The following is a 15,756-nucleotide window of genomic DNA, read 5'->3' as shown; positions in this document are numbered from 1 at the left end:
CTCACCAGTTCAGGCTTTGAAGCTGGCCAGATGACTTGGTTAAGTTTGCCAAGGAACCATGCCAGACGCACATTCCTAGAGATCCGATACTCCTCCTTCATCAGCAGGTAGATCTGGTCAGCCTCCTCCACCTTTAGATGACAGACACATGGTTAGAGCTGAACCATTCATCGTTTTCAAATCCAAATCGACATTTGAAAGAATCTGAAATTTCCAGTTTACAGGAAAGTAGTGATATTTTTTATTGGAATTGTTTATTATTATTATGACTTTAGCTTTTGTGATACATGTTCTGTGTTTGACTGTCCAATATTTTGATGGTGTATCCTATTATAATGCTCCATGACATGTTTTATCTGTTTGACAGTGAATATTGGTAAAAGTAGCTAAACTTTTTTTTAAATAGCAAATCAATAATTGCAATCGATTTTTTTCCCCCCAAATCCTTCAGCCCTGGACATGTTCACAGTTTTGTGCAGTGCAGTACTTTTTACTCACTGATCTGAATTGGCAGGTTTCTTAATAATGGCTACAATATACAGCACTTGATTTAGCCACTTCTTTTTTAACAATTAATTTTAAAATCTGGCAATTTAATGTCCATCATGTTTACTTGCTTGCAAAGTTAATCATCGGCATCATTATTATTTTAAGACCTTTAATGAAAATTGGAGTTCACAATATAGCTACCCCAATCCACCAACTAGCATCTTCTTCACTCAAATTTCTACTTGTATTAATCGTCTTTCTGTTATCCATGTTTAACCCCGCAAGTTCCCATGACACACGCTGGCATGAAGTGTGTAAAGTTACCATTTAAAGTTAAGATTTTACCAAAATGCGATGCATTGTAAAGGGTTACTTGTACGCCGAGTTGAACAAAAGGTCTAACTAAATTTGCAAAACCTCAAATATAATGTAATAATAATAAAAATACATGTATAACCTTTGAACAGAGCAGCTAATTTGGTGCTGCAAAACTGCATTTAAGGCACTGCGTGTTCTAGCTACATCAACCAATTGACTAGGTTTAATCTGCATTGATCTAATCACTGTACTGACGGCCCAGAAACATCTCTAAACTTAAATACAGAGCTATATTGGCTCGTGTTAAACTTGCAGCTTGGCTGTTATTGCTAGCAGCCGAGCTAACATACAGCTAACACAAGTTTCTATTCGTCCGGAAATGTTAGCAAAGCTGAATTGGCTAATGACTATTCTTAGTCATGCTTCACTTCAACCAGTTGCTACTTTGTCGAGTTGTAACTGTTCGGACAAACAAGCAAATGTAAAAATGTGGGCTTATTTTTCCCAACCAAAGCAACCCCTGTGCTGTGCTTGTTACAGCAGTAATGTTACCTCATTGTCCTGTCTCTCTGCCATGCCTTGTATCGCATATGGACTGCGGGGACGTTAGCGTGCCTCCGCTGACCAATATTCACTTTGGTTTGGGAAAAAAGAATTTGTCCCAATGCTTGTTTATCATTTGTCTTGTCAGGTGTTGGTCGTAGAAGTGTCGGCTAGTACAGTGTGACAGCAGCGCATTCATCTTCCGGTCAAATCTTTCAAAATAAGACAAGTGTTAGACCTAGAGTGCTGCTCCTAAGTTTACATACCCATGCTAAACTTGACTAAAAAGAGGAATAAAAAAACATCTTTTGGAAATTGATCTTAAAGTCTTGATTTAAAAAAATGAGGAAAAATCCGACCTTTTAAGGACACCAACTTTCGTTGTGAATGAATAATGTATCGTAAATAAATAAATGTTCTTCCTTAAAATACAGGAGGCATAAGTATACACACCCCTATGTTAAATTCCCATAGAAGGCAGATTTTTATTTTTAAAGGCCAGTTATTTCATTGATCCAGGATACTATGCATCCTGATAAAGTTCCCTTGGCCTTTGGAATTAAAATAGCCCCACATCATCACATACCCTTCACCATACCTGGAGATTGGCATGGTTTTATTTCATTTACCCTAGTAGCTGGTTTGATTTGCATTGAGAGATGATTTTATGGAAAGTACCCCATGCCAATCTCCAGGTATAGTGAAGGGTATGTGATGATGTGGGGCTATTTTAATTCCAAAGGCCAAGGGAACTTTATCAGGATGCATAGTATCCTGGATCAATGAAATAACTGGCCTTTAAAAATAAAAATCTGCCTGCCTCAATGGGAATTTAACATAGGGGTATGTATACTTATGTCTCCTGTAAACTTATGAGCAGCACTGTACATGGAAACCATAGAGTGTAAATATGAATTCATAATATTTACAGTCTATGATGGAAACATGCATAATTCAAATAATTGTCTTCAGGTAATGCACCCCCAAAATGTAATAATAATAATAATAATAATAATAATAATAATACCGGTAATACAGTGATAGGCCTAGATGTAAGAAATGACAACAGTCATTTAATTACCACAAATATAATCTAAAATGCTATTTTTTCAGAGCAAATATATGTTTGACCTTATCTCATATCTTTTAAATTGGTTTGATAATATGCCTTTTTAACAGGATCACTAGAGCAATTTGACATGTTGCCATAGAAAAATAACAGGTGTGAATAATAAAATGAACAAAGGCTGAATTCCATTTAGCTGCTTCAGTTTCAGGGTCCAAGGGTGCGATATTTTTTTCTTTCGGGGTGGTAGGGGAAGAACCCGCCCTACTCTCCCTCTGAATGGCTAGTAGCCTGATCGTTGCCTGCTCTGGTTGGGTTGGTTAGGTTTAGGTAAGAGGAGTGGGATTGGTTACGGTTAGGGTAAGGGCCCTAACACACTAACCCAACGGCCGACCTTCGGCAAAAAAGGCAGTCGGACTGACTGCCTCCCTGAGTTGGCCAAAAAAAGTGCCTCTGAACACACCAAAGTGATGCCGACTGCCGACGGCAGTTGATTGGACAAACACGTCACGTGGGTCTGGTTTCTCCGGAAATTCAAAGCCAGACTTTCATGGCGGCTTGTTCAGAATACGATCTGATATTTTACTAAAATAGTTCACCAAAACGTATTTCTGAAAACATTTTAAGCGAGAAATAGGCCATGCAGTTGCTGAATCTTCATTTCAGATCAACAAAGCTCAGTTTAAAAGATTTTCGTCAGATTTTGAGAGGCGTTAGTTACGCTAATGGGGTTAGCACTCTACCAATAAGATTGGTCATTTGAGTCAGACTGATGGCAGTGCCCGCCTTCCGACCGAGCATGTCAGGTCGGCCAAAACGAAGGCCAACCGACGGACGACAGCACGGAACATACCAATCAGACTCGAGTCACCGACCTTGCAGACTGTCCGACAGCCAATTATCGGGTTAGTGTGTTAGGCGAGCAAATCGGGGATGAGTTCCCTAATGAATATTCATGAGTCTTCCCCTACCACCCTGTAAAAAAAAAAGTAAATCGAGTCATTTAATTTCATTTTTCATTTTCATTTTATTATACAGGAAAGTTTAAAAGTAACATTAACTTAACAGTATAAATGGGCCTGACTTTCCAGCAGGTTCCTCTTTTACAGAAACATAAAACATTTGACACAAACTTACAGTACATAAGGACAGAAACATTTGTACAGGAAATCTGCATAGACGAGACAGGTACAGACAGCTAAAACAACAATACAGTTTCGGCACATAGGGATAAAAACATTTAGTACAGGATATTAGCGTGGGCTAGACAGATACAGACAACTGGAAACAACAACAAAAAAAGTCCAGGGTATTATGCATGCTGGCTACACTGCCATGCTTACTGCATGCTTAATAAAAGCACTGTTAATGCTATTTTTAACACCTGTACTTTTCCAACTATGACAAGTAAAGTATCTGCTGGGGAAAAGGCCTATATATATGAAATATTTCATTCATAAAATGTGAATAACTTTGACTTTCTGTGGAATAGAAATGCATTGAGAGGGCTATCATAGATATAAAACAGTGAATTGTTTCATGTGGATTATTTTTAGCTACCAAAAGTGTACAACTAAGCTACAGACAGAAAGGTGTCATAAAGTGGTATAGTGGTATCATTTATCGTATCGTCACAGCTGTATAACACCTGCATTTTTTCTTCTCTTTTTTTTTAAACGGAGGGTGTTTTGATAGATAGATACCCATACTAGGAAATTACTGACATCAAATCATGTTTTTTACACTTTAATCAAAGTGTGTAAACCATGTTATTTCTTTTTTATTTCCCGTTTCGTCTATATATTCCTTTATATCTAAATAAGTAGTTATACCACAGGTTTGGGTTTAGGGGTTTAGACACAATCAAGAAGCTTTTGTTTTGGAAGGGCAATCTAACTTCCGTGGATCTTGTTTTTAAGTGGCATGTGATCCGGACGCCTCACCGCTTCTCTTTTTTCTATTTTCGTACTTTCTTTATTGTAAACATGTTCATGGTTCATCTACAGAGGTACAGACGGATACATAGACAATATAAAACAAACAGATTTGATAAGGCCAGAGTTCGTTTGAATCATAATATACTCATAATAACTTAACACAATATTCTTATATGCATTGCATGTGTAAACATAATAAATATATATTCTAGTAGAAAGTATATAGCCTGTATTACATTGTTAACTTTATTACTTATTTTTCAGGGAGTGGTATTATTTATTATTTGTATTTATTATAAATACAAAGACAGAAGAATGCAGAGTAGGGTTACAAAATAAAGAAATAATATGATGACAGAAAATAAAATAACAGAGAGAAAGAATATATTCCAAATGTTTAGCTGCCAAAAGATCAGTTGGAACAAATTGAAGAAACTTATGGAGTAACTGCGACATATTGGAGTATATAAAAATGTATAGATAATTACTTCTAATTAAGTTGTGAATAGCAATTAGAGAATAGCGGAGGTCAGCAATACGCCATGTGCGTCTAGCCTGCCGGAAACAAGAAGAAGAAGAAGGGCCAAAAGAGAAACTCCCCCTGGCTCTGCTCTTGACTAATATTTGTTCTGTATTAATGACTGTTTGCTTGTTCTTAATGTTTGTATCGTAAAGATTTAATAAAGATTTATAATAAAAAATAAAAATAAATAAAAAAGAAGGGCCAAAAAAAACAAAAATATCTCATGGGTCGCGTGGTGATGACGTCGTGCTCCATGCGACGAAGAGCTGTCTTTTCTTTCCCACGCTTGCAGTCTGCGTGTATTTTTAAAAACCTCCTTTCCTGCTCTGTTTTACCTTAAACCATGGAGAAAAAAGGCACAAACCCTGTCGGGAAGAAGCGTAAACCCGTAAAGATGAAGGACGGCACCGACCCCGTCAAAAACTTCGAGAAATGGAAGAAAAAATACAACAAGACGAAAGCACAGGTGAAGAGAGAGCGACCGCAGAAGAAGCCCGAGTGGCAGGTCGAACGGGAGTACATCGACAGACTCGTCAGCAGGTATGGTGACATCAACTCCAGCGAGGCCGTCAAGTTCTCAGACTTCCCCATTTCAAAGAAAACCTTGTTAGGTTTGCAGGGGGCTCAGTACAGACAGCCCACGGAGATCCAGAGACAGACTATCGGCTTCGCTTTGCTCGGTAAAGATGTCCTCGGCGCGGCTAAGACTGGCTCCGGGAAGACGTTAGCCTTCCTCATCCCGGTGCTGGAGTGCCTGTATCGCCAGCAGTGGACCTCCATGGACGGCCTTGGCGCTCTCATCATATCCCCCACCAGAGAGCTCGCCTACCAGACCTTCGAAGTCCTCCGCAAGGTGGGCAAGAACCACGAGTTCTCCGCGGGGCTCATCATCGGCGGGAAGGACCTCAAGAGCGAGTCGGAGAAGATCCACCGCACCAACATCGTCATCTGCACGCCGGGCCGGCTGCTCCAGCACATGGACGAGACGGCCGCCTTCCACGCCTCCGACCTCCACATGCTGGTCCTGGACGAGGCGGACCGCATCCTGGACATGGGCTTCGCCGACACGCTCAACGCCATTGTGGAGAACCTGCCCAAGTCGCGGCAGACGCTGCTGTTCTCCGCCACGCAGACCAAGTCGGTCAAAGACCTGGCCCGGCTCAGCCTCAAAGACCCGGAGTACGTGTGGGTTCACGAGAAGGCCAAGTTCAGCACGCCGGCCACCCTGGAGCAGAGCTACGTGGTGTGTGAGCTCCACCAGAAGGTCAACATGCTGTACTCGTTCATCAGGAGCCACCTGAAGAAGAAGATCATAGTCTTCTTCGCTTGCTGCAAGGAGGTGCAGTACCTGTTCCGGGTTATGTGCCGCCTCCGACCGGGCATGCCCATCCTGGCTCTGCATGGCAAGCAGCAGCAGATGAAGAGAGTGGAGGTCTACAATGACTTCCTCAGAAAGCAGAACGCTGTGCTCTTTGCCACCGACATAGCCGCCAGAGGCCTGGACTTCCCCGCCGTCAACTGGGTGCTGCAGTTTGACTGTCCGGAGGACGCGGACACCTACATCCACAGGGTGGGCCGGACGGCCCGGTACAAGGAGGGGGGAGAGGCCTTACTGCTGCTGCTTCCCTCGGAGGAGAAGGGCATGGTCGGCCAGCTGCAAGAGAAGAAAGTTCCAATCACGAAGATCCAGGTGAGAGACCTCATCCATCCACAGCATCACAATACACACACACACACACACACACACACACACACACACACACACAGCAGAAGATTACACACAAGTGTACAATGTAATGCAATCCAGTACAGTATTTTAAGTGACCTCTGTGGTCATTTACAGGCTGATGTTGGATTGCATTGCACTATACAGATCATGTTCAACTCTCAGTTAAATGCTAAAGACACAGGACAACAAACGGATGATGCAACATAACACCAGTCCTGTAATAAAGTGCTTATGTAGAGATTCATTAGATTACACATCATACATTAGAAAACAGACTATACAAAGGGATGTTGAATCTTCTTAAAGGTAGTTTTTCAGTGCTGTGAGTGCCACAAAAAAAAAACATGGACAATGGGTAGCCTTCCGGGTTGAGCATCTGCCAAATTTAGGGAGACTTAGTCCTTGCCTCAGTGGCTGCAGGTTTGATGTCACCCCCCTCTCTTCCCCTTGTATGTCTTCAGCTTTCCTATAAAATAACGGCCTTAAATGCACCACAAATTACCTTAAACCAAAACTGACCTTGTTGTCGATTCTAGCAACTGTTGTGCACTTAAATTCTGCATTTTATAATGCTACTACTGCCTACATGCGTCAATTCCTGTGTCCAGCGGAGTTAAAGGAGAATTCCAGTCAATTTCAACACGTAGCTCTGTTCTTTGTAAATTTGGAATGCTGTCACTAGCGAGAAAAACCAAAACAATCGGTGTTACCTACACCGTGTTATCCTCTTGCTACAGTTTGCACCCAGGAGGCTGAAACAGGGCATGTTTTAAACGTTCTTTTAGCCTCTTAACATGTTCGAAATATCATTACAAGTGCCTACCCATGTGAAGTGATTACTTCCAAGTAAACACAGTGAATCTGACTGCAGTAGATGGGAAAGAAATGCATAAAAGTTGTGCTAATTGAGCTGTGTTTAGTTCCGGGGTTGAGACGGCAAGACAAGTGCTTAGGGACCGTCTACAAACTACAACACCGAAAAGAGATACAAAAATATTTTCAAAAATAGGCATATGCTTATTTTTTTTTTTTAAATTGCTGTGGTACAACTAGAAGGAGACAAGTTATAATCAAGGTAAGTTTGGAGACCTTTTTTAATCATTAAATTAATTATCTCTTTTCAGTGTTGTACTTTGTAGAATGTCCCTAAGCACTTGTCTTGCCGTCTCAACACAGGAACTAAACAGAGCTGAATTATCTTAACTTTATCTTAATCTACTTAATCTACTGCAGTCAGATTCACTGTGTTTGAAGGAATCCCTTCACATGGGTAGGCACTTGTAATGACATTTCGAACATGTTAAGAGGCTAAAAGCAGGTTTAAAACTTGCCCGGTTTTAGTCTCTTGAGTCCTAACGCCAGCAGGAGGATAACACGGTGTAGGCAACACCGATTGTTTTCGTTTTTCTCGCTGCTGACGGCACTCCAAATTTACAAACAGAGCTACATGTTTTTTAAGGGTGTTTTTGCAAGTTTTGCATTGCTGCGGGGAATAGCATCAACAAGGGAAACTAATGTGGCCGGGTTGGCTCAGTGGGTAGAGCAGGCGCACATATACTGAGAGGTTTATGGCTCGACGCAGAGGTCCAGGGTTTCGAATCTGACCTGTGACGATTTCATGCATGTCTTCTAGGGGTGGGAATCACCAGAGGCCTCACGATACGATATCATCCCGATACTTATGTCACAATACGATATTATTGCTTTTTTAAACAAATTGCAATATTCTGCGATATATTGCAATGTATTACCTTTTTTCCAACTTCAGATTTTTCCCAATTTTGTCAACATCTGTTGTATCTAAAAAGATAAATTTCTCTGTTTGTTCATCTCACTTCAATTTTATTGGTGCAAAATGTGATTGTCAAGCAGACAAACTGACCAACACATATATCATAAAAGATCGATTCTTGGCGTCTGTGTATCGATACAGTATTGCCACGAAAAATATCGCGATACTATGCTGTATCGATTTTTTCCCCACCCCTAATGTCTCCCCCCCCCTCTCTCCCCTTTCTCACCTAACTGTCCTATCAAAACAAAGGCAGAAAACAAAAAAAACAACAAGGCAAACTAATGACCATGAGATACTCCCAAAACAAGTACCCCCCTCCATCAAAATATTGCTCAATGGTGCGATTAGTGGTCGAAAACTCTCCAGGATGCATTTAATTGCATCACAAACGGTATATTTGAGTGTTAACTTACAGTAGCCAGACAGTAAACCTCTGTATTCATTATTTTTGTTGTTGCAATGTATTCCAGGTGAACCCAGACAAACTGCAGAGCGTTCAGCAGAAGCTGCAGGCCTTCCTGGCCCAGGAGAAGGAGCAGAAGGAGAGAGCCCAGCGCTGTTTTGTCTCCTACCTGCGCTCCGTCTACCTGATGAAGAACAAAGAGGTGTTTGACGTCTTCAAACTCCAGATTCAGGAGTACGCGGCCTCCCTGGGCCTCGCCGTGGCACCAAGGGTGCGCTTCCTCAGCAAAGCCCAGGCACAGAGGGCTGAGAAAGATGGCCAGAGAGAGGAGGAGGAGCAGCAGTCTGAAGAAGAGGAAGAGCTGAGGAGCTTTAAGGCCCGGCTGAAAGGAAACGTTCCCCCCGAGGAAAGTCCGAGCTCCGAGTCGGAAGATTCGGGCAGCGATGAGGAAAGCGGTGACGAAGCGGAGGTGGATCGAGCCAGGAGCCGTCTCCTGGGTGCAGATGAGGACGACGAGGATGAGGACGATCTGAGAGACTTGGACCTGCTGACGGTCAAAAGAAAGGACGTCTTCAGTCTGACGGCGGGCGAGGAGAGTGCCGAAGAACCCGCCGAGGACTCCAGAAAGAAATCGGAGAAGGAGACAAAGTTCACGGAGGCCAAAAAGGCCCTCAAGAGGAACTTCCAGGTCAACACCAAAGTGGCTTTCAGCGAAGAAGGCGAGGCCGTGCAGCTGTGGCCTCCGGTCCAGCGGGCAGCGGCGGCTCACGACGAGGAGGAAGAAGAGGAGGGGGTTTCGGGCATCAACATGGAGAAGGCCCGGGAGAGGCTGCAGCGCGAGGACCAGGAGTTTGACAAGCACGAGTACAGCCGCAAGGTGAAAGCCAAGCACCGGGAGAAGAGGCTGAAGGCGAAGGCGGCCAGGAGGGAGGCCAGCAAGCAACATGGCCGCAAGTCCGACTCGGAGGAGGAGGAGGAGGAGGACGAGGTGGTGGCGTACCTGGCCAATCACAGCGAAGATGAGTTCGACCCCAGCAGCCTGCCGGACCCTGACAAAGTGCACTCTGAGGAGGAGGAGGAGGAGGCGGAGATAACGGCAGCCAAACGGCAGCACAGCAGCAGCAGCGACAGCAGCGACGAGGATGAGAAGCAGCTCCCGGTGGGGAAGAGGAAGAGAGTGAGGCAACAGAACGATGCGCCCGCAGCCCTGGACACCGGTCTCTCCCTGGCCGAAGACGAGGAGCTGGTCTTACATCTGCTAGGGGGGCGCAGTTAGAGAAAACGGAGAGCAGTGCGAGGATTTGGGGAGATGTTTCTGAGGCTGAAATGTGTTGTTAAAGTGACAAAGTTAAAGGGTTTTAGTGTTGCACATCCATAACATTGGAGAACTCATTTTCTTTCTTTTTTTATTTTTGGGCATTTCTGCCTTTATTGGATTGGAAAGCTGAGACCTGAAAGGGGGAAGAGAGAGAGAGGGGGGGGAGACGAGGAAAACCGTCACAAGTCGGACTCGAACCCTGGACCTTCTGCGTCGAGGAACGCTCTACCAACTGAGCTAACAGGCCACACATTGGGAGGACTCATAAATAAGAGATTTAAATAAGACTGGTTGGCTGAAAGTGAAGCATCAGCGGCTAAGAGATCCTGACTTTTAGACCGCATGGGTCAAGATCCTACAACTCCCATAATGCAACCCATACCATCTTTTCATTAAAAAAAAAACCCCAAACACGTGACTTCAAATCTCGTGTTGGTAACATTGAATATGCCTGACTAAATGAGCAACTATCAAAGTTGTATACACTTTAACATCTTTAAGTATTCTTGACAGTTTTCACTCAGAAAATCTGCTTCATCAGGGCCGCGGCTGGCTGTTTAATCCTTTTTTTTATATATATATATATATATAAATGACGATAACTGAAAACTGTTGCCAAAGTCTGATTCAACTTCTGTTAAATTTGTTTCAATTCCACCCATTTTCACCCAGTTTGAAATGCAGGCTCTCTGTTATATTTTCTATATAAACCTTTGTAAACCCAAGCTGAAATAACCCTGATGATGTCATCATCAAATGACATCATCAGGGTTATTTTCTCATACTTAATTTTTCTTCCAAGCGTGTTGTTGAAACTGTTGAAAACCACTGCTGCAGCTGGACCCATGTTTTGTATTTACTGTGTGATTTCACATAACCCTCCACCTAATTCATTCTTAACCCAATCTGACCCAGCAGCTGGTGAGGGTGCCCTGTGGCGTTTTCTTGTAAATAAGACAAAAGTGATTAAACAGATAAGTTAAATATGTGATATAGTACCGCATTATTTTTTATTTCCATCAAGAAGTAATACATATACCAGCATACTGTGTAATTTCATACTCCAGTCGGAGTACAACTCCTACTAGTAACAACATTCTGCTACTCCACAGGATCTTAACCCTTGTGTTGTCTTCCCATCAACCTTGGAAAAAAAACATGATTTTATTTTTTTTCAACGTTTTAAATTGTAAAATTTTTCTTCTACACATTTTCAGCGCTTATTTCTACATCCCCATATTTGATGATCTAAAACAAAAATTGAAAACGGGTCAATTTGACCCGAAGTCAACACAAGGGTTAAACCCCACTCATGCATGCTCATACTTTTCCATACACACCTCCCCAACCATACACTCTTCATGCTTCCACTCTTCCACATATACCATTCATTCCCACTCATCCACATATATCTTTCACATTTTTTTGACCCATAAACCCAAACACACACACAGTGCTTTGGTTTAATTTTTAGCACCGAAGGATTTGATGTCAGTCGAGCTGTTGGGTGTTTTCTTGTATTTGAATCTTGAGTCTAGTACGAACCTCTTCATTCGTCTCCGTTTCCCTTCTCTTTAAAAATCCTTGTGTATGAACTCATAACCTACGTCGTCATCAGAGAGACCTGACCTCTTGTAATTAATGACGTGTATTGAATTCTTAACCTGGTCTAACTGTTTTATGTTATCATGTGACTTTAATATCAGCATTTTGACTCAAATTCTCTAAATCAGGGGTGTCAAACTCAACTCTCCTAAGGGCCTCACTAGAAAATGAGAATCCCATCAAGGGCCAGACATATATAGTTAATTGCTTTTATGTCATGGGAAAAGTCAAATGTCTTTGACTGTATCATTGCATGTTTCATGTAATCTTCTCACTTACAGTTTGGGCAACAAAAATGACGAAGAAAATGCCAAAAACGTTTGAAAAAAAAAAAAAAAAATGAGTGACAAAAAGTATTTGGGCCAAAATGTATATAGGGGCCAGATCAACATTAGCAAGGGGCCGAATTTGGCCCGCGGGCCTTGAGTTTGACAGTGTGGTCTAAATGCAAGAGGTATATAAAAACAACAAAACACAAATTCTAATACTTTTTTCCCCAAAACTTCATGGACTGTCTTGATTAAAATGCATCTTTTTTTTTAAGATTATTTTTGAGGCTTTGTTTAATTGAGCAGACGAAGACGTGAAAGGGGGTAGAGAGAGAGAGGGGGGGCTGCAGGTCGGACTCGAACCCGAGCAGCTGCAGTAAGGACCAAGCCTTGGGTACATTGGGCGCACGCTCAACCAGGTGAGCTACCAGGGCACCCCGAAAAACACATTTTCCCTGTCATAAAAAAAAAAAAGGTCTCACAGGAGAGAAAAAAAATAATCCAAAACATCCTCTTCTGTAATTGTCAAAATGTATGTATCTGCATGACAAAAACAATTTCAGAAAGGTTATGATTGCAACTGGGGAACATTATTTTAATGTTTTTTAAGACATTTTTTTAAAAACTAGTTACAGCGGGGAGGCTAAGTTGGTCATATTTTCAAATCTCCAGTTAGCTTTTAGCTCTGACTTAACGTAGGGCTCTATGAAAGTCTTAGAGCTTTTTTTTATTCTCAATTTCACGATTCCGTCCGTGATTCTGTTAAAGGGATACGCCACCGTTTGTTGAAATAGGGCTTATCACGGTCTCCCCTAGCTGTAGATAGGCGGGCCAACGCATTTTTTGTGAATGCATTGTTTTAGTCCGGTGCAACACTGGCAGCGCTGCCGCTAGTTAGCTTAGCATAGTGAATGGAATCCTATGTTGCCGGTTAGCATGTTGTGAGTAAAAGTGAGCCAACAAAGGACAAAAAAAACCCTAATTACTTACACTGAGACAAAAAATGCGTTGGCCCACCTATCTACAGCCAGGGTAGACCGTGATAAGCCCTATTTCAACAAACGGTGGCGTATTCCTTTAACTACAGAAACTATGTGGCTCTACATTAATGCTGCCATCAGTCTGTGACTGGCCCCCAGGTGGGGCCCCTCATAAAAAAAAATGACACTTTGCACCGGGCCAAACAGCTTTTCTGGGGTGAAACCCTGCATTAGTAATCCACGGGGACCAGTGACTTCCCAGTCAGACCCCCAGTCAGTTAAAGCTACATCCTGTACTACACATCTGTGTCCTGCAGGTGGCGGTAGAGTGACTCAAATCCACAGCCTGGTTGGCTTTCCTCCTCAGTGAGATATTGCAGCAAGGAACTGGTTCACAAAAGTGATGGTACGTTGGAGTTAAAAGCAGTACAAATCCTGTTAAAATAAAAAATGCATTTTTCATTGTATAATACTCAATAACCTCATTATGAAAAATGTAATTATTTCATTCGTTAGTCTTTTGAGTTCATTTTTTTTTAAATCCTCATTTGTTGGTTTTTTATTTGGACACATGCGATGTTCTACATCATTGTAGAAAAGCACATTTGTGGGCGCCCGGATAGCTCAGTTGGTAGAGCAGGCGCCCATATATATAGAGGTATACTCCTCGGCGCAGCGGGCCCGGGTTTGACTATGACCTGCGGCCCTTTGCTGCCTGTTGTTCCCTCCCCTCTCTTTCCCCTTTCATTTCTTCAGCTGTCCTGTCAATTAAGGCCTAAAAATGCCCCCCCAAAAAAAGCACTTTTGCCATTTGTCAAGTCAAACGCAAACCAAATGTTTGCAGGCTGTTCTTCCCTGGTTTTGACCGTGTGACTGTCTGACTCCCGTGGTCTTAACGCGCCTTTAGATTGGCTTCGTGTCAGTGTGTAAATATGGATTGCGTTCAGGGGTGCTTGCGGGCTCTGTAGTCTGTTTAAGGCCGTGACATACATGGAATGTTTTAAGTTGGTATGATTTAATCAAAACCAGTTTATGATAACATATATGTTATCATAAACTCAGTATATATACTGAGTTTAGAATAATAATTTCTACTTTATGGATCCCACAAGGGAAATTAAAATGTTTCACTCTGTTGTTAGTAACCCATTACACACAGGCCTGGAATACACACACGCTCAGGACCTAATACATGCACAAATGCCCCGAGCAGTTGGGGGTTCAGTGCCTTGCTCAAGGGCACCTTGGCAGTGGAGGTGTATTGGCACCTCTCCAGCTACCAGTCCACACTCCGTACACTTCCTCTCATCTGATCAATTACAGGTGAATGTTAATGAGCAGCTGATCATGGTGGTCTTGAATACAGGAAATGGGGCAGCCTCTAGGCAAACTGTGATTTATATAGTAAGTAAAGTTTATTTGTATATCATCACTGTTTGCCAAATAATTAGGGCCCGAGCGCTGACAGAGGCGAAGGCCCTATTGAAACTGAAGGAATTATTATTATGGCAAATAAATTGCTTTTTTGAGGGGCTTAACATATTCAAAAACTCACCAAAATTGGCGATCGCATCAAGTCTGGTGAAAATGTACGTATTTTAAGGGTTTTTGCGAATAGGCGCACAAAAAAATTGCTCGCTAGCGCCCCCTACAAAAAAAAAATTGAGCCCCTGCAGTACGTTTAACGTAGACTAACGAAACTTGGTACACATATGTAACATGTCAAGACGTACAAAAAAAGTCCATTGGAGCCATACCCAAAACCCAACAGGAATTCCACCATTTTTAATTCTGTGTTTTAATAACACTAAACCCACTATTAATGACATCATCTTAATGCAGTGTAACTACTTCAGCATGTAAATAATGCACCTAAAATACAAACGTTCTCTGACATGCACTAACAATGCAGCCCTATTTCTGATACTGTGGGGGGCCGCCACAGTCAAATCAACATAGAGGAAACACTGTAACAGTATATAAGCACAAAGCCCCCTTGCATCTAACAAAAAGAAACTGAGGAATGAGGGAAATGAGGACTTGACCTTTTGTGCTTCATATGTTATTTTTATATATATATATATATATATTTATGGTTTTGCTCATTTCTAGGCGCATGTAAACATTAACGTGTTTGTTGCTGACGGGGAAAGGGCGTTTTTGCCTCAACCATTTATTTCTGAACATGTGGATTAATATACCTCATTAACACTCACTGCCAGTTTAGAACTGTCTCCATATTTTCCCTCTCTGCAGTTGCGTGAATATAGACATTCAAGGCAGCAGTGTGGTTGCACTGGGGCCCCCCGTAGGATGATACAATGCGACTTGCGAGTCGATTGAGATTGCCACCTCGGAAACACGACTGTGCTAAAGGAACTCCAGTCATACGAAAAACGCTGTCGTTTGCCCTCGAAAAGGTTATCCCAGCTCCGTCATGGTCTTCATTTTTCTTTGTAAAATAGTCAATAGCAATCTATAACAAAATTAAAGCTTTTTTTAATTCTTGTGAATGTAAATGTAGAATACTTTTTCTTTGGGTTTTTTTGTCAAGCTCTAGTGGCTGTAATTCTGCACTAAGGCTGCATTCCGGGAAAGAGACTTCGGATACAGTATTAGGGACCACTAAGGTCTATATAAAAGCATCAAAAAAGCAGCATGTCATAGGACCTTTAAGGCAGAGATCTTTAACAGGGGATCCTCACAGTCACTTTTTCAAAGTTTCTTCCTAAATTAAAATGTTTTAACATAATTCTGACATTTATTAGCATATATGAAACC

The 15,756-nt window shown here is 42.1% G+C and overlaps 2 protein-coding genes across 7 annotated transcripts in view; one reads left to right on the top strand and one right to left on the bottom strand.

Annotated features, from left to right (window-relative positions):
* Nucleotides 1–1,529, bottom strand: part of szt2 (SZT2 subunit of KICSTOR complex) — a 161,174-nt gene extending 159,645 nt beyond the window's left edge. For all 6 annotated transcript variants that reach the window (XM_028586980.1, XM_028586986.1, XM_028586981.1 and 3 more), the window contains exons 1-2: nucleotides 1,360–1,529; nucleotides 6–131 (exon numbers count right to left, since the gene is read on the bottom strand). In XM_028586980.1, coding sequence (XP_028442781.1) covers nucleotides 6–131; nucleotides 1,360–1,383 — 150 coding nt within the window. In that variant the 5' untranslated portion in view covers nucleotides 1,384–1,529. The remainder of the gene's footprint in view (nucleotides 1–5; nucleotides 132–1,359) is intronic.
* Nucleotides 1,530–5,095: 3,566 nt separating this feature from the next.
* Nucleotides 5,096–10,695, top strand: ddx10 (DEAD (Asp-Glu-Ala-Asp) box polypeptide 10). The gene is made up of 2 exons (XM_028588430.1): nucleotides 5,096–6,566; nucleotides 8,871–10,695. Exons 1-2 carry the CDS (start codon nucleotides 5,220–5,222, stop codon nucleotides 10,077–10,079), a joined length of 2,556 nt encoding a protein of 851 aa, XP_028444231.1. The 5' UTR covers nucleotides 5,096–5,219; the 3' UTR covers nucleotides 10,080–10,695.
* The last annotated feature ends 5,061 nt before the right edge of the window (nucleotides 10,696–15,756 follow it).

Source organism: Perca flavescens, chromosome 9, assembly GCF_004354835.1.
Source record: "Perca flavescens isolate YP-PL-M2 chromosome 9, PFLA_1.0, whole genome shotgun sequence".
NCBI classification, from domain to species: Eukaryota; Metazoa; Chordata; class Actinopteri; order Perciformes; family Percidae; genus Perca; species Perca flavescens.
The sequence above is the reverse complement of the archived record's forward strand: the minus strand, read 5'-3'. Positions and strand labels throughout refer to the sequence as shown.

Excerpts from the sequence above, each read along its gene's own strand:
- ddx10 (XM_028588430.1), top strand. The coding sequence starts at position 5,220 with ATGGAGAAAAAAGGCACAAACCCTGTCGGGAAGAAGCGTAAACCCGTA. Across the intron at positions 6,567-8,870 it reads TTCCAATCACGAAGATCCAG|GTGAACCCAGACAAACTGCA; the intron begins GTGAGAGACCTC and ends AATGTATTCCAG.